The sequence below is a fragment of the Cydia splendana genome, chromosome 2, assembly GCF_910591565.1.
Source record: "Cydia splendana chromosome 2, ilCydSple1.2, whole genome shotgun sequence".
Lineage (NCBI taxonomy): Eukaryota > Metazoa > Arthropoda > Insecta > Lepidoptera > Tortricidae > Cydia > Cydia splendana.
The window spans coordinates 11,335,099-11,354,976 of NC_085961.1; the positions used below are offsets into that span (position 1 = coordinate 11,335,099).

Here is a 19,878-nt window from a genome sequence, read left to right on the forward strand (position 1 = left end):
CCTGTCAGTGCATTTTTAGTAGCTGAAAAAAAGTGTGAGCGAGACACACTGAGATTAATGATTATGTGTTAATTTGATGTGATGTGAGGCTCAGTTAGTCTTGTAAAAAGTAAATAAGTGCAAACGAGGTACACTGAGAATGACGCCAAGTCAATTTAATAATAAAAAAAATAGACGTGTATTTTTTTACGCTCGACCCCAGAGCTATAGGACACTTGGATAGGTCTTTAAAAACTGACACCATGGTCTAATAAAACATGGTCTTCTCTTCCCAGAGTGTCACGGGCCTACGTCACAATAACATTGCCACTTTATTTCAACATAACATGTTACATGGGTACATTATACCTATGGTTAATAAGTTAAAATATTTCTTTATAATTTTATAATTTTCATTTATATTGGTATTTATCTTAAATTTTACAATAACACGTTATTTTTAATTATTCGTTAGCAATATCTTCCGATTCACGAAATAAATTTCAGACGTTCGGGTAATTCTGTTTATACTACCGGCAACACAGGATAGCGCAGTCACATTTGACAATTCGTATCTAGATTACTTCATGCCCTGGCCTTGTCGAACGCGTGTTAATAGTTATTTCCTTCTCGCTCAGTGTCAGCAGTCGCAGTGTTTTCCAAACTTTTCACGTCGTAAGCTTGGTAATTAATGTGTAACTGTGAATTAGTTTTTCAAACGTTTGTCTTGTATAGATAAATAAAGTTTAATTTAATACATTACATTTGTTTTATTTTACTATGTTTCTACATGAATAACTTAAAATTAATGCCGTTAAAATAATTTTCACCGTTGGTTAAAATTCTCCCACATTTTAAAGTTTGAGAACCTGTAAACAGCATGATGACGTAGGCCCGTGTCAGTTAGGTTATACGCGAATCTCGGAAGAGAGTACCAGGCGGAATATATTATTATACCATGACTGACACAATACATACGGCCGTATTCGAACAATGCTTCTATGATATCACTGCGGAACGACCTGTCAGTGTCAAAAGTGACATCAATCAAAAACGTCACTTTTGACACTGACAGATCGGTATCGATCGTACCGCCGCAGTGATCTCTTAGAAGCATTTTTCGAATTGGGCCGATTGTTTTAAACAAATACATATCTCGAGTACCTACTTTGTAGGCGATTAGGTTTCTACACAGGGAGGTAGTACCAGAATAGATCTGCGCTAAATCTATCCACTGAGGTCCCAACGCAGACATTATACATAAATAGTTACATAAAATAGTTTCATTCAAGTAAATGCGTTTTGTTTACCTATTGTGCGAAACAAATGTGAAGACGGGTCTTAGCAACATAGTAAGAAACTGTAATGACGCTGACAAACTGAAACTTTCCAAGTTAAATTCGAGCTTAATATGTAAAGTGTCACAGAGCAGATTAGCGACGTGCCAAGCACAATGAAATTCCCGCTCGGGTAAGTTTCGGGAACTATTGTTCCAGGATTGGACCATTTCCCCTATTCACCGGCGTATTGTAGGTATAATTATGTATCTGTGACGGACAGTTCTAAGTTCTAATGCGTTATTGTTTTGTTTTAAGGTCAGGGTAAGGTCGGGGTACAATTGTTTGAGGAGGATATTTACTTAAATACTTTGGTAATTGAACATTAAATTAGGAGCTCTATAGAATAATTTAACAATGTAGTTACACAACAAAGTTTCCGGACGTATTAAGTTTAACGAGTTTAAAGTAACTTCAGCAGTTTTGATAACAATTACGTTACAGGCATAATAAAAATATATAAATATGTTTATTTCGAGTTTATTGTTGTACCTTTACCCATATGGAAACGTCACATGAAATTTAAATATAAATCAATTTCTTTGAGAATGCTACGGTATTCAAAGTCAAAACACAAAATAAGTTTGGTTCCAAAGGAAAGTTAGGTATGACTAAATTTAATTAATTTGTACAAACGTTTGTCAAAAACCTTTTTAAGGGCGCTGAAGCTTTTAATTCCAATGCACAATTCGCTTTTAATTAGAATTCCACCTACCTAAATGTAAACATAAATACCAACCATTCCACGAGCACTCCTTTCATAACATTCACCATAGTTAATAAATAAATTCCATAATACGGAGAAAACATAAATGAACATTTCGGCAGCAAAATAATATTTATATGCTTGTATAATACATAAAGTGTGGTTGTAGTTGAATAAATATATTTAGCATTTTATTAAAAGGATTTATAATTATCCTTTCCACAATTTCAATTTTAATTAACTTGTCATTTAGGGTTACATATCAGAATACCGAAGACTGATTTACCTAATGTTGAATCACCTATGCTTGATTCACCTATTTTTAAATTACTTATAGATCATTTTACCTAAACATTGACTGACCTCAGTTTATAATACCTAAGCTCAAATAACCTAATGGACGAAACACCTAATGCACGATATACCTAATGCACGTTTTACCTACTGCACGTTTCACCTAAAGATATTATACCTAATGCACGAATCACCTATAGCCGATTTACCTAATGGACGATACACCTAAAGCTGATATACGTAATGAACGATGTACCTAAACTTGATTTACTTAATGGACGAAATACCTAAAACTGTTAAACCTATCGCGCGAAATACCTATAGTTGATATACCTCCTGAACGAATTACCTAATGTCGATATGCCTAATGCACTGAATACCTAAAGTCTATATACCTAGTACAAAATTCATATCATTTTGCCGAATGATCAAGTGGCAACTTGTAATACTAATTTTTTAAACTAAGGTTCACCGAAGGAGATTAAACAAACAACCCGATAGTGGACAGAAACAATTTAATTGTCGGGCTAGTTAAGATTACACTTTTAAGCTTAATCACTATTTGATGACTTATTGGTAGTAAATTAAATTCTAAATTTATGTCTATATAACCAGGTTTTAATTATCGTTGGTGATACTTGGTCGATTGCGCTATTTGATAGTTAATACTAAAAGGTGAATAGTTTTTTTTTTTTTTTTTTTTTTTTTTTTTTTTTTTTTTTTTTTTGCTTTGCATTGTATTGATGTTTATATTATACCTAATATAATTTTATATATTAATATATCTTAAAACAGGTAACTCATTGGTACACTACCAAGTTGGTGCAGAATTAGATAGGCATTAGCCTAATAATAGTAAAGAAAAAAAAAAGATGGCGCCACTGATCTTCAACAGTCAACACAAGCTGCCAACGTCCATCATTCCGCCGGATATGCACGTACTTCACAGTTGTTATTGTTTCATGAATTATGTACATTATAAATTAACGCTTATTATAGTTATTAATAATATTGGCACATTACATTCGACGTAAGATCAACTCAGTTGCTTGAAGATGTTATCTTTCAGTTCGAAATATCGGTCGAACCGTATCTTGGCGTACCTTCCAAAATCGAAATCAATATCCGAAAGTTCGAATTGCACCAATGACCACGCCCCCCACATAAAATGGGAGGCCAACGCCAGGTGCTGGACTTCCTCGTACACTTTCTCCACTGCCCTTTGGTCTGGTGAATCCACGTTTAAAAACTCCGCCAAATACGCAGCTATCCAAGACATTTGGAACTCTTTGCTAGGATATTTGCCGTAGTCGATATCATCTATTGACAACCCAACAAATTCATTGAAATGATTTGCAATGTCAAACGCTTGATAATTATAAGCGGCGTATTCATAGTCTATAAAAGATATAGTTCCTTCATCTTGGTTGTGGATAACGTTTCCTAGAAGTAAATCATTGTGAGCAAACACGATCGGGCTCTCGGTTTTTGTTACATACGACTTTAATCGCTCGGATTCTATCCTTAGTCTGGTTAGTGAGCCAAAGCTATCGACAAATCTCTTCTGTTTAGTTTCGTCTGTAAATGGTTCTGGTAATAAATTTAAAAATTGATCAATTTTATCCCATACCATTGGATTTTTTGTCACCTCAGGTCCTAACTGAACTTTATGCATTTTCGCCATTTGCTTTGCCACTAGTGGCCAAACTTTTGAATCTAAAACAGTGTCCACATTCAGAGTTACTCCTGGGTAGTATTGATAAGCCAATCCATTTTCAAATATACCATATATTTTAGGTGCCAAGCCGAGAACATTGAGTTTCTTTATGTTCCTCAGTTCAGCAGTTCTGTCAATAATTAAATCCGTTTTATTTCCATAGATACGAACGAGCACAATATTATTTCCACCCTCCTGGAAAATTCCGGGTACGGGATTAGTTCCACTGACTCAGGTCACGCCAAGAATCCGTGGTCCGTGCCACGTGAGAGTTCGTTTCACATAGGAACACAGGGTTTCCATGCGTAACCCTTTGGGGCCACATTACAGCACAACACTCAGCGTTATGCGGGATAATTTTATGCGACCGCATGGCGCGCCATACAATTTCTGACGAAAGTATAGGAACGACGCCTTACCTGTCGGATCAATCCCTAGTGTCAATGGGCTGTCAAGTTGACAGCGATTCCGCGTTGCCAGGGAGATAATTCCGAATCCCTTCGACACCAGTTCGGTCGATAACTAGTTCTTACCAAAATAATTATTATAATTCTCGATGAACGGGTAGAAATGTATAGATTGTCGAGTCTTCCTTTTCTTTTCTTAAAAAATATCATACCGTGCTTGTCCAGCAGCGCTTACCACGCTCTGGTTTAATTTCCGTATTTAGAATTTCACGTCAGTTTGGTTAAATGCCTTGGGATTGTAACCCTGGCAACATCGAAAAAGAGGCCCTCAGGAGACAGTGATTCCGCCATTTTTCACTAGGATTTTCTTCCCCGACCCAGCCGAGCTCGGCTTTAAATTAAATATTTGGGACAACGTTCTCATCTTTGCTGCCCTCAGTGTGTGATCGTGCCTTGCGGTTAACCCGTTTCCCGAAAGGGCGAGCCAGGCGCGTCCTGGGCTCTCCGGAGTTGACATTCGCTCACTCATAAACCCCCGCAAGACGATTTTCCTCCGACAGGAGGTGTCTACTAGGGGCGCGGCCTTTGGTAGGCCAGATCCTGTACCAGTCGACCTGTGCAGCTGGCCCCGCCAGAGTCGGAGCTATTGGAACCTCCGGCCATCTGGTCGAGAGAGCCGTCGACTGTCGCTACAGTGCAGCTAAGCCTTTCACTATTTTTCCCTAAACTGCGATTTTGGACTATTCACCTTTTAGTATTAACTATCAAATAGCGCAATCGACCAAGTATCACCAACGATAATTAAAACCTGGTTATATAGACATAAATTTAGAATTTAATTTACTACCAATAAGTCATCAAATAGTGATTAAGCTTAAAAGTGTAATCTTAACTAGCCCGACAATTAAATTGTTTCTGTCCACTATCGGGTTGTTTGTTTTATCTCCTTCGGTGAACCTTAGTTTAAAAAATTAGTATTACAAACTCCACCCAATAAATCGTATGATTTCCCAACCTTACAGTAGAAACTGTTTGTTTGGATAACAACTTAAAAATACACTTTTTGAAACGCTACTTTTTAGGTAGTAGAATGATTTCGTAAGTCTAATAGAAAATTAGTTATATTTTCTTATCTTGTCAAAAACTTAATTTTTGTAAGTTAACATCATGACGATTAAATAAAAGTCGGTTTTGGCACTGTTTGGTCGCAGTTAACCTAACACGCTCCTTCTCGCTTTGCTCGTCGTCGCACCTATCTCGACTCTGTCAAATGACTAGACCTTATATTATAATAAAAAATAGTAAGCCAATTGAATGATTTGGCTTTCCTAATAATATTCTACTAAACAAGAATTATATTTTTGATTTTAGGTATTTCGTTCATTAAGTGCATCGACTTCAGGTATTTCGTGCATTAGGTGTATCGAGTTTAGGTATTTCGTTCATTAAGTATGATAACTTTAGGTAATTCGATCATCAGGTATACCGACTTTAGGTAATTCATGCAGTAGGTATGTTAACTTTAGGTAATTCTATCATTAGGTATACTTAGTTTAGTTATTTCGTGCATTAGGTATATCAACATTAGGTGTTTCGTGTATTAGGTATATTAGCTTTAGGTATTTCGAGTATTAGGTGTTTCAACTTTAGGTAAATCGTCCATAGGTATTCTGAGCTTAGGTAAACCAATTGTAGGTAAAACGTGCAATAGGTAATTCGTTCATTAGGTGTTATGAGCTAAGGTTAATTGATCATTAGGTATTTTAAAAAATAGGAGAAACGAGCATAGGTGATTCAACATTAGGTAAATCGATTTTCGGTATTCTGATATGTAACCTCATTTAGTTATTAATTCACAAATTGCAAACAAAAATGCACATGGTGAAGAAAATAAGTAGTCTTAATTTAATTGATTCCATTGTGTTACCAAATAAAGTGTTTGTGTTTTAAATTAAGTTCATATAAAAAAGTAAGAATTATTTTTATACATTATTAAGTATCTAGACGACTCCCACACTACGCTATGCCTGTGAAGAGTCAGCTACATGCGTAGAGTAACCAAGAAATAGGTAGTGACTTGAAAAATTAGATAAAAAGTGTCTGCAAACTTACAGCTGTTAAATAATACAATTAATTAATGTATATTATGTATATCGTTATCTGAGTACCCACAACACAAGCTTTCTTGAGCTTACCGTGGGGCTTAGTCAATTTGTGTAAAAATGTCCTTAATATTTATTTATTTAATAAATACAGTTTTAAATTAAATGGTAGCAAATGTAAATGATATAATTGTAATTTTTAAGGTGTCCGAAAATTATTTAAAGTCGCTTCCTATATTTCGATCATCCTAAAAAATCTATTTACTAATACTTATTAAGTAGCTATATTTGCTATATGAGTTGAAAGCTTTACAATAATCTAGATTATTTTGCTTTACCTACGGGTAATTTTGAATTTCATTATTTTCAAAAAAACTGCTTTGCACAAACAGAACTACACAGAATACTTCAAGTAATCGCTTTAAATCAAACATAATCGTAATCATAAACGTTGCCACAATTTTCATATTATGTACTTAAATAATTCATTATTGCACCAGTTATTACATAAACCAATCAATCGTCTTATCCAACAATCCCAAGCTTTTCAGATTAATGAAATTATTACTTGATATTACCCACTTAACTATTTAAACGTCTCTTCATGTAACACAAAATGATCACGTCACGACATCGGCAGGGGTCTCTATAGAAAGGCCTGTAATAATGCAGGTATTAATTTTGAGATTAAACTTAACGTTGAGCTTCATTCTCTCAGGGATTCGCGATACATTGTACAGAAGAATTACGTCATATTCAGTTCCTAAAGCTATTTATCTAAGGGAGGATTTACTTTACGCCTCAAGTCGATGATGTTTGCAACAGTGTTATGTTTTATGGCACAATTAACACATTCAACACCAAGAACCCGACTGTCGGGTACACTGTTCGTAGCGACTACGCGCTACATACGACGAAACCGTGGCTACGCGCTACGAGCGTAAATAAATACATAAATATATTATAAGGACATGTTTTACACAAATTGATTGACTAAGCCCCACGGTAAGCTCAAGAAGGCTTGTGTTGTGGGTACTCAGACAACGATATATATATAATATGTATATAAATACTTAAAATAGGTACATAGAAAACAACCATGACTCAGGAACAAATGTCTGTATCATCATACAAATAAATGCCCTTACCAGGATTCGAACCTGGAACCATCGGCTTCATAGGCAGGGTCACTACCCACTAGGCCAGACCGGTCGTCAACCCGTAGCACTTAGTGGTATTGAATGTGTTAACAATGTAATAACAAAATGGAAGTTTAATTACTTTTCTTAGGTCCATAATATAACAAGATTTTATAAACTGCTGGGAACAACTCTTCTCATTCTCTGTGAGAGACTAACATGCAAAGTGCTTGTTTTTATACTTTGAAAAAGTAGAGCACTTTACTATAATAAATAGTAACGAAAGATATTCCAGAGAAAATACATTTTCACCTCAGCAGCTCGAACAAGGGTACTTTGCTTCTTAAAAACAGTGAGCAAAATGCGATTTTGCTCACTAAGTCATTTTGTCTCACTCAGTGAGCAAAATCGCATTTTGCTCACTGAATGAGACAAAATGAGTGAGCAAAATCGCATTTTGCTCACTGAGTGAGACAAAATGTCATTCAAGTGATCTTTATAGTCAAATATCATTTCAACATGCGGGGTCTAATAAAGTTCGATATACTTGGGTTCTATTATCTCTGTCCCTCTAGGTATGTTCTCACTGCTTAGGGTGAAAAATTTTGTGTACTACACGAGATCAAAGTTATTTACATCTCGTGCGCTTTTGAATCCCTTACTACGCTCAAGATTCTAAATTAGATTCACTCGCTACGCTCGTGAATCTATTATAGAATCTTTCGCTTGCACGGGACTCAAAATAATTAGCACTCGAAGAAATATCAAACTTTGATCTCTTGTTGTACAAATAACTATTTCTCGCTATGTTGATTATTATTTGCTATTTCTAAAAATTGCTTACAAATATAAAAGTTATACCATTAACGTTTAAGTTGGGGGGTTTTGCAATTTGTTTATTTCCTGTTTTTAAACATGTACTTTTAATAGGTAAGTATATAATATACCTAACATAGTTCACCGGTTTTATTTCTCTTGACAAAGATCATTTTGACGTCCTACTACAGTAAAGGGCCATAAAGTTTGCACATCGGAATTTCGGCTTCGTAGAGCGTTGTCTCTTTCATTCTCGTTGCCTCCAATATTCTCTTTCTAAATACCGATGTGCAAACTTTATGGCCCTTTACTGTACATAGTGTAGGTACGTGGACCCTGAATAAAACATGATATATGTTATCAACTCCTCTCTCATGTAAATGTTAGAAGATATATGGGGCGGCACGTACATTGGGCAAGCATAATGACACATCACAGATTATGATAATTTTGTCCACTCCAGTAGAATATTTCTCATAGGTAAAATATTTTACCAATTTGAGATCCAAAAATACCGTGGGACTAGGTTGATTTGTATAAGATTCTCCCATGATATTATTAAGTATAAAAAATAGGAATTAAGTAGGTACTTTTATGTAAATAAATATGTTAGGTTAATGAATATACTCTGGTAAACACACTTTGTCAGTAAAAAAAGGCGCCAAATTAAATTTTCTATGGGAGGTCTAGCCTTCTTGCCTACATTTTTCAATTTGCCGTCTTTTTCTATTGAAAAAAAGGCCTGTCAAAAAATAAACACATTATTTTGTCATTATCCCGTCTCATTGACATTTTTTGGTCAGAAAGACCAAAAATAATAATAAAAGGTTTTATTTTTTAAGTTTTATTAATAAGTGGGTAGTCGAAGTAGGAAACGTAAGAATTTAATTCTGACAGATGATATGAAACGAGCACCTGTCGTTTAACTGATACCCATAGCTTCACACATGAGATGTTTAATTAAATTACTAAATAATTTTAATACGAGTATAATGGAGAGAGGCATACTTAGTGGGAGGGGTAGGCGAAAGTGAGAGAGAGGACGCATCAGACCTATAGAAAAGAAATTTGCGAGGGAAGAGTCAAATATATGAAGATGCACTTTCTATATTTCAATATTAGTCTATGATACCCAGATAACATAAGAGATGACTCAGTAATTTTCAAAGCTTGCTGGATCTAGCCTTCACGCATGACTTGGCGTTCTGCGGTAAATTTGCCATGCTACAGTGCTCGGTTTGAAAATCTGATATAAGTTTAGTAATGGAAAAGTGCATGACTATGTTGTAATTACAACACAATTATCACAGAATTATTTCCATCGCTGTATACAACTAAAGTTTGCCAAAGGTAACTTTCCACTAAAGCAATAGGCAAAGAGAAACAGACTCTTTTTTTATGCTATTTTTACCGCCCCTAACAAGGGGCAAGGGACGAGCATAGGGTTGTTATTTTACTTTATTGTTGTTGTGCCAGACTATTGGCGTTATTCATAAACGCATTATACGCTATTAATCGTTTGTGTTAAGCGTCATTTTGACAGTGATAAATGTATTGACTAACCAGATTGGCCTACTCACAAACTAAAGAAAGCCTAGCCTTAAAGCTAATTCAAAGACGTTCATTTTATATGCAATTTAATGCCATTTGAGTCTGTCGTCCCTACCTGACTTGAATTTGCATTTTTCACTTGTGCATCTTTCACACATACAACACCTAAACAAACTCATGTACAGACAAAGCCAAAAGAAACATCGTAAGCAAACGTAAATAACGCTAGTGTGTCACACACAAGTCTCTAATAGAATAGAGTAGATATAAAACATGGCCCTCGCCTCAGTGGACCGTGACGTTTACTTAGGGGAGCCGAACTTGCAAAAAGCAACGATAATAAAGCTGAAGGTTGACGCTGCATTACCATACATTATGGTAATGAATCGGTCAAGTAGAAACATGTGTGGGATGTAATACTGGCGACGACACGTACATATAGTTATTCTGCATTTCAGTGGACGATAACTTGCACATTGATCGGTTTGATTGAAACCTCTCAGAGTTTTGTCACATCAGTGATGGTTCAGAAAGTTTTATGAGTTGGCTGTAGTTTGTTTATTAATTTTTAACCAACTTTAAAATTCAATAGGAAAACTTTTTAATCTCCTCGGTTGTGTTAGTTTTCGAATGTTTGTTCCCTTCGAAATCTGTCATTTCTCAACCGGATTGGAAAATTATTTTTTTATTTGAAATTATATACTTACAGATTGGTCCCATTTTTGTCAAAATTCAGTTCTGATGATATAGGTACAAAGAATCGAGGGAATTTCTCACATCTTATTATAGGCATACATATATAGATAGAGGCATACAGTCATATATAGATTTTTATATTTTCATCAGCAGAGCATCAATTTCCATTTAAAAAGTGACTTTTGATGAAGTGGAACTGCTGACGACGACCACTCACAGAACGGATCTGCTTCTGGTGAACGAAACACCTCAACAACATTTATTTATAGCGTTTGAAAATTTGTCTTCTTCGTTAAGTTTGTTCCGCAAGTTAAATTTTTGAGCAAATTTTTTGTCATGATCGAGTTCTGATGACGGGTTCCACGGGGAATTGAGGGAACTCCTTAAATCTTATGAGCATATTTACTAGCGATTAATTTTCAGTTCAAACCAAGAATTTGCATTAACAGTGCTATTTGGTGAAATGGAACTGTTTTCCATCAGCAGTTGAACTACCAACAATGAAACTCTTCAAAGTCTTGGGGCTAATTCTAATTGTTAATATGAGATACACTACTTACTTAAACTGTTTAGTGGAGTACTTTTTTTTACTAAATTGACTTCTAGATAAATACTTAATAGGGGCCAGTGCAGCAGCTGGTAAGCTGCTGCACTAGCTAGCACTTTTTGAATAGTCCGCGCGGTAGGTAGCATCAGTCGACTGAGCCTTGTTCAGACTGTCTAGTAAAGGAAAACGTGATATGAATATTTACTCGCTTTTGCTTTTTAACTAAAAAAATAATCCGATGTAAAGCAGATTCTCATGAAAACACGCGTTTTACATGCGAGTGAAAACCGCTTCAGGAACTTAAATAACAATAGTGTTCCAGTAAATGCACTAGCGTCAGCGCTGCCAGGCGCAGACAGCATAAAGGAGACAAACCTACGGCAGGCCAGCTATTACTCGTAAATTTATTTTGTACAATGGCAGCGATCACAAAGACCAGACTTTACGACGGTGGCCTTTTTGTGAAGTCAGTGAAGCTAAGAATATAGATACGTTAGAGTTGATTTACTTTTATATAACATAATATATTATAATATAACCATATTTAATTACACAAACGGGTCTACGTCGTACACGTACGGGTCGTTTGTGTAATTAAATATGTGTACAAAATGCGAGAGTTTAAAGTGTTATATTGTAATTATAACCATCATATAGATAGCTCATCCACCTCAGGCTACGTCAAAATAAAATGTACATTTTCACATATGTCATCCGCAACTTGCATCGTCAATATTAAAAGGAAATCGGTCATTACAATAAAAAAACACATAAAAATAAGCCCTCCTATTCCATCATCACCGCATCGTCTCCGCTGGCTTGGCCATCTCAAAAGGAGGGGTGAAGATCGGGCAGCCAAAAGGGCCTACTTGGGTCGACCAACTGGGCACCGTCCTGTTGGTCGTCCTAAATACTGTTGGGCAGATAGAGTGGAGGCAGATCTCCGTGAGCTCGGCGTCGGCGAAAGCTGGCGGGATACCGCTCTGGACCGATCAAAGTGGCGGCGTGCTCTTGTGTTGGAGTGTCATTTTGGGTCACCGCGCCAACCAAGTAAGTAGTAGTAATAATAAGCCATAAACCTATATCCTAATCCGTTAAGTACCTGGCACAAACGTCCCCAAGATATCAGCGGCGTTCCCGCGCTGAATAGCCAACGAAAGAGCCCAAGGCTGGAATCGAACTAGCGTCCAAACAGTGTGACCAATTCTGCAATGGCGGTCGTAACATGCGGGAACCATCGTAGAGAGCTTAGTATATGTGTGTAGATAGGCATTTATGTAACTTTATATAATAAGGCATTAAAACCTTTATTACGTGATCTTCTTAAGAAACTCATTCATTTATAGCCAATTTATGATATAATTACAAGTAACAATATTAAACAACTCTAGCTCACAGACTATAGGTAGAAGCATTAAAATAGAGTACCTATCCCAAATCCACAGTATAGGAAAATCGTTTTGTGGACATTAACAAAACATACGACCTTACACGTCCTCATTCTCGAGGCCGTCCCACGTAGAAAAGGGTCTTTCTGAGGAACGGATCATGGGATGGAAACCGTGCGACTAATTGTCTCAGTCTAATGCACCCCCGCAGCTTCCGTCTTAGTTCCGCCTCCATTGTCCCGTTTGTTTCTCTTTCTTTCATTTCCGTTCCTTTGTTTTCACTCTCTGTCCTTTATTTACCATTTTTCAGTTTCATTATAAAACTGCTCTTCATTTTCTGTTTCTTTCCAAAGAATATGTGCAATTTAGAATTCTGCAAACTATGTTTGATATATTATTTCGACTAGAAAGTTCTTTTTTAAATAAGTTCTAAAAATACGTTTTTATCCTCCTGCCGCCCAGATTTTTTTCCGCAAAGATGGGATACAAGCCCAGAGGCCTTTTTTTATGTTCACATGGTTCCGGCCCAAGACTTCGACATATGATTACATTGTCATAGCATTGTATTATGGGTGTGAGATTTTTTTAGCATCATAAGGGGTATCAGTAGAAGGTTAAGAAACCAAAGAAACACCGAATTTCGATGTCTTTTTTATAGGACTCTGGGCCGCTACCTCAACAAAGTGGTTTTTCTTACATTGTGTATTTCTGAATTTATTCAAATAATTAATGTACTATTACGTTGATTTACCCCACTTCTGTAACATATTTTAAATATATCAGAATTAAATAACGCATTTCATATAAAATATTATTACAAAAAAAAATCCTACCTTTGCCACATGCTAACAATAATATTAGCCACAAGCAGCATATTATCTTACTTTGACTATTGGATTATAAATACAGTGAATATTCAATTCTACACAAGCAGTGGGAAACTAATAAACTGGGAAAATGGCCTAACTAATAGGCACTAAACTCGAGCATATCGATTTTTCTTATAAAAATAGGGTAACCGTCCGCAGACCTATTAAAATCCTATAGCTACTAATTACTACCATCTTATCTTAATTTATGAATTTTTAAATATTTTTTGCCAAAACTAACTATAAAGCTTTTCAAAAAGATATTAAAAATGAAATACTTTGTTAAATTCAAATTTTAATCGTTAAACGAACAGCATATCCAATTCAAACCAACCCAATATAGCGGTTAAAGCCCGTAGACCTATATAAAAACCTTAAATATATTACGACCCACATGCCTTCCAATAGGTCTTCCAAATGTTTATTGTTGTATTTACATGAATATTGTTTAAAAGTAAAAAATAAATGTGGTAAAACAAAGACGAACATATTAGACATCATTTACAACAAAAATACACAAGGAATCTGCCGAGATAGCCAAGAAATCATCGATTAAATTACCACATCCTCGACCCCTCGTCATTGTTTTGGATATTACTACAAAACTGACAGATTGACATCTATTGACAACGTCAGATATGACATATTCTTTCAAAACTGATCTGAATTCAATACGCGGTAAATTTGAATTTTTATGATAGGTTAAAGTTGTAGACCTTTTAAAAGGTCATTGGGCGCGTATAAGTTAAAAGTGTAATTATGCTTGGGCCGCAACCCACTACTAAGTCGGAGACCTTTTAATAGGTCTTTGGGCGGCAGGAGGTTATAGTCTGTCAACACCAAATGTATAAGCTTGGTTTAATTTGAAACTGTTGGATATTATTATATAGGTACCACTTTTAGTCTCCCGTCAAATGAAAAAAGTATAAATCGGTGCGTTAATTTCTTAGCTCACGCATCATGCCTTCGCTATCTAAGTTTAGATACTGAAATCTTAATTTTCTTTCATTTTGAAGTCATTAAGACTTCATTTTTGGAATAAAGATATTCGGAGCTCTTTTCAAAGCTCAAAGGATCAAAAATAACATACCAATCAAAGCGGGAATTCAACCGCACCGAGGCAAAACGTCGTACGGTTTAATAGGAGGCAACGAAACTAAATTAATGGACCACTAAATTACTTTTAAATAACGAATGAATTGCTTTATTTTGTATCGTTATGACACTTATGACTGTTAGGTACTTTGTGACATTGACATATTTTGTGTTGAAAATATTGTTTAATAATTGATGCCGAGGCTAAGGTTAGTATTAAATTTTATTATTTTGTGTACTCCATGTATCTACACCTCGCCGCAAAACTGCATGCCCACTTTATGAATTTATTTATAGTTTGCCTTTTATATGCATCTGTGTCATACAAACTACAAGACGCGTTAAAAGACTGATATACGCAGAAACAAACGTAACAATAATACCTGTCATCATTATTTTAAGATTTATAAGGTTAAAATTAAAACCAAAATAATACCTACCTACTTTGCTAATTCGCGATATAATAACGTCAATCAGTGCCAACCCGTTATGCCTTGCGTATTTTTACATGCAATTAATGTTGTACTATTAGACTTTACTTATGTATAATAATTATTACTATTACCTACTATTTTCGCGGCATATTGTTTTCTTTAACATATACCTATCAGTCCAATATAATGCCTACTTGTTAGTGCCCCTTCCCTACACATACAGTATACAGGATGTAATCGTTAAGTGTAGCCAGGCGATAATTCAGTAAATATAACAGATATCAGAAAACTTCAAATTGATATCGAAAGTGCGTTACCCAATGAGTAAAATTACATTATTAACTTTTTTAAATAAAAGCAGAAATATCCCAAACATTAACTTCAAACCCTCCCATACATTTAGTACGACGACTCACCCCTCAAAGAACGCCGAAAGAGATAAAACCGCTTGAGATTCATTATTTGCGATAGTAAACTGTAATAAAATAATAAAACTACCGTTTATGAAATAATAAATCTAACATTTAACTTATTTTTTAAGGAAGTACATTTTTTGTTTACAGTAGTTGCTCGAAGTGACGCCCTTCTCTTGCGATACATTGACGGACTCTCTTAAATGTTTCTAAATGAACATTTCTTAAAATTTGCGTTGTGATTAAAAAATAAATGTTAGATTTATTATTTCATAAACGGTAGTTTTATTATTTTATTACAGTTTATTATCGCAAATAATGAATCTCAAGCAGTTTTATCTCTAGGGGCGAGTCGTCGTACTAAATCGTACAGCTGCGTTCGTGACCCACAAATGGTCTCACCGGAAGATCAGCGCTGACTTTTGGGTTAGCATTTATGCTGAGGCGGGACCATTTCGTGGTAAACTATTTATTTATTTTTATGTTCAACTTTCTTTGTTATTTCTTTACTTGTGTATGTTATAGTTTATCACGAATAAATGAGATGATTTATGATTTATGAAATGTATGGGAGGGTTTGAAGTTAATGTTTGGGATATTTTTACGTTTATTTAAAAAAAGTTATTAATGTAATTTTACTCATTGGGTAACGTACTTTCGATATCAATTTGAAGTTTTCTGATATCTGTTATATTTACGGAATTATCGCCTGGCCACACTTAACGATTACACCCTGTATACGAATGTATTGGGTTCAACTTGCATAACGGTAACATTTAATTTCCCAAATAGGAATCATTGCATTGGCCAATGTTTAGAAAATATGAAGGTAAAAACTTAAAAAACTACCCCACACACAGTGTTCTGCTTCTAAGCTCATTTCTATCTAGAGGAGTTACAGTAATGTTATAGTATTTTGTGCAGCTGGCACATAATAAGGGCTCTTAAAATTCAAGGGCCGAAGTTTGCAGATCTTTGCCTAGAAGTCAGAATTATAAAAAAAACAAAAGTTGCATAATATTGTATGAATATTCCAAATTTCACCGCTGTTTGGATCCCATAGACAGGGGCGCTGGGGCCCGCCGTGCTGCTCTTCTTATGAAGTTGATTTCGATGTCACTGGGAGTCATTTAATCGACAAATAAGAGTGCTGGAGTAGAAAGAATAACATAACAATACTGTTTTATCATTTTGTAAAAATAACAAGTCGTAAATAACTTTAATTAATTAGAATTTGGAAATTTTAAGTTTTTATTCGGACATACAGTAAAATGCCTTACTATATGCCTCGCATTATAGTGTATGTTCACTTAGATCCCTGAATTCTCTGGACATACCTTGAAATGATTTTTTTTTAACACCAGCTGCATTTTACTGTATTTCACTTACAAACATCAAAATGATTCCCAGAGGTTCATGCCCTTACAGTAAAATGCATTTGCAAAACTTGAAATTGGTGGTGGATTATCGATAAATATAGTTTTATGCATCAGAAATAATGTACGATACTGTAAAAATCCGAAAATCACAAAAAATGGACTTACTAACACTGTAAGTCCATTTTTTGCCGCTCAGGTACGGCATTATATTTAGGGTAGTTCACCTGGATGGCCCAACAAATATTTTCACCTTGTATAATAAATAGGGTACCTTGGTGATAAATCATTTCAAAACGTGGCCAACATATAATCAATAAAAGACTGATAGGTTTCTTTAACGTCGATTATAATAACTCACAGAGATCATTTTTCACAGCTTTACCAAATGCCTTACACAATTAGGATAAAGTCACAATGGTGGTTAAGCATTTTTTGTGCAAATCTAATGTAGTGTTAACGGGTCCGGACGGAGCACCGCGCAGGACAATGGATAATGTGGAAGGAACAAGACAGTGAATGAGAGATATGATTTTTTGATGACTCCTATGATTTTTTATTTTAAATACGAGTTGTATACTGGTGTTGGGCACGAAAGCAGGGTCTAAAAGTTTTTAAGGCACTAAGTTATACTTAAAAAAATATATTGTTGTCGAAAGAAAAGAATATATGTTATATTTAGTTGCAATTTAGTCAATTTCACTAGAATTAATATTAAAAACCGGTTTTGCTACGGTGAAACAATGCAAATTATTTAGTTACTTCGCCGAGTCGTGACATTTCTAAAGCTTTCGATAAGGTTTAACACATTAGCGTCATTTTAAGCAAGTTTGTCATGTATGGAGATCTCATTTGGTCGATGCACTCGGATCTCTGATTTCTTGTAGAAATGTTCGTCGACGCCTTCCCGTCACCTCCTACCTAAGTAAATATTAATACATCTATTATACCTATTATAATATACCTTATATATATTTGTGCTCCGTTCGAATGTTTGTATCTTGTATACTTAGTTACGTCTTGTTTGTGAAACATGGTGCTACAAATGCATTTAAGAAACAACGCAAGGACGTATTGATATTTAACCTAAAGTATAGATGATCAGGTATAGATCTGTTTACCTAGTCGAAGGTAGGTACAAGGCAAACAATCAAGCGCTGCGGTCACTAATGAACGGACGCTTGTGGATAGAGGCTAGCCACCGCTTCTATCGGCAGCTTTAGCTTTAGAGCTTAAGATAACCGGGAGCGCAACTCTGATTTGTATTTCTGCTATTACTTAGAATACCAATGACGCCTTGCCCACAAAATCGCATTCGTTTTACTAACGCGTTAAAGTCATGTAACTGGCTCATATTTGTATTTACTTAGGTTAAATACTTTTTTTCATTAATTTAACCAACCTTAAAATGAAATATATAAAAATATTTTGTTTATAATTTAAGTGTATTTTTATCAACATAAAACGTACATAGAACCACAGAACTATGTCAAGAGCAAAAGCCAGTCTATGCTAAGTTAGAACCTTTACCTAAGTAAGCAGCTATTACTGAAATGGTTGTCTAATGGCTCTACCTCTCGCATTACGTCCTAAGTTTATATGTTTACCCTCATGGGGAAATACATCCCTGCCTCACATAAATCAGGCATAACCCATACGTTACGACAAATCGGCGAAGTGAAGTCATATTTCAACGTCACCGGTTGACTCAGAACTAATTACGAACATTAGTTATTATAAGTTGTGAACTTCGTGCAGTTTGCACAGTGGTTTTTAATGACAACCAGTGACCAACTTGGCTTGGCTCTGTGGTTGAATTTGGTGTTTAACGCTGTTTTCATAATGTTCGTATCTTTAATAAATATGAGGATACAGAATGTTTACACGCTGACGTGTTTTTTAAAATATTTTGTTACATGATATTTTTTACAAATGTCAAAACATTTTTGGTTTTCTGTTTATATAGTAAATAGTTAAATATACAGCAAGTAAGGGTACGTTCTATGACAATAATAATTTTACCATACCAGCTTATTAAATATTCCACTTTATGAAACTTATAACTTTTTAGAATCACTCGCTTGGAAATGCACATTTATACCCTTTTGCAGGACATTAATAGAAAACTATTCCAGCCGCTTTTGTACGCTTGAAGTACAAAATCGAGCAATTAATTTAAATTTGATGATAATGGCGAATCTGAGGGGTTAGATAATAATGTGGATATCAGAATCAATCAATGTGATAATGATACAGTTCATAAGATAAACACCCTGAAATATCGTGAAAACTTAAAAAAAATATGACTAAATAGCCTACTATTTAGTCATATTTTTTTTAAGTTTTCACGATATTTCAGGATATTTCAGGGTGTTTATTTTAAAAATATTTATATTTCATGTAAAAAATCTAGTCACGTCATAAACACATTGTTTTGATTGTCTCTCACTCTTACCAATAATCGTCGCTGTTCACAAAATCCACATCACTGCCGTCTATTGTTAGCAAAATTCAATTTCGTAAAAAAAATCCACGTGAACGATAACCCGATAGCCGGCTTCTCTTTTTGTTTGAAAGGTTCACTCACCGGTTCACAGAAAAAATATTTATGGTCAAATTGAATTTCGCTTGTAGCTTTATGTACATTTTGTTGTGTTAAAATCTCTAACAGGTATTCTGAGTTATGTATACCGTCCGCATCATTCATAGTTTCACTATAGAAACTACTCGTCAATAGTTATCTACTATATCTACTCTAATAGCTTCAAAAAGCATCTAAATATCTATATGCTACACTCTATATTTTGTATATCAATATTTGCAAAACATAGAGTGTAGCAGATACTTCCGATTTTTTTTTGCATAAGTTACTTATTAAATTCAGATGAACAAAAATGAATGGCGCATTTTATTCGCTAATATTGAAGTTGTCTGTACTTTTTAAGCATCATAATATATTAAATCATAAGTTACAGTTTTTGAGAGAATCAACCATTTGACGAAATATTCCAC

At 34.9% G+C, this 19,878-nt stretch overlaps 2 protein-coding genes and 1 long non-coding RNA gene across 3 annotated transcripts in view; 1 reads left to right on the forward strand and 2 right to left on the reverse strand.

The window, feature by feature from the left end:
* LOC134804118 (uncharacterized) overlaps positions 1 to 19,878 on the reverse strand; it is an 805,015-nt gene that overhangs the window by 48,843 nt on the left and 736,294 nt on the right. The gene's annotated exons all lie outside the window — the stretch shown is intronic.
* Positions 1 to 19,878, forward strand: part of LOC134804009 (uncharacterized) — a 76,752-nt gene that overhangs the window by 8,602 nt on the left and 48,272 nt on the right. The window lies entirely within an intron of this gene.
* On the reverse strand, positions 3,206 to 5,103 carry LOC134800241 (ethanolamine kinase-like). The gene is made up of 2 exons (XM_063772750.1): positions 5,047 to 5,103; positions 3,206 to 4,228 (listed from the first exon to the last, which is right to left on the reverse strand). Exons 1-2 carry the CDS (start codon positions 5,101 to 5,103, stop codon positions 3,353 to 3,355), a joined length of 933 nt encoding a protein of 310 aa, XP_063628820.1. The 3' UTR covers positions 3,206 to 3,352.

Bases quoted from the DNA above. Each gene is read 5' to 3' on its own strand.
- LOC134800241 (XM_063772750.1), bottom strand. From the start codon at position 5,103: ATGGCCGGAGGTTCCAATAGCTCCGACTCTGGCGGGGCCAGCTGCACA. The intron at 4,229-5,046 runs GTACAGGATCTG...GGAATTTTCCAG, and splicing joins CCAGCTGCACAGGTCGACTG to GAGGGTGGAAATAATATTGT.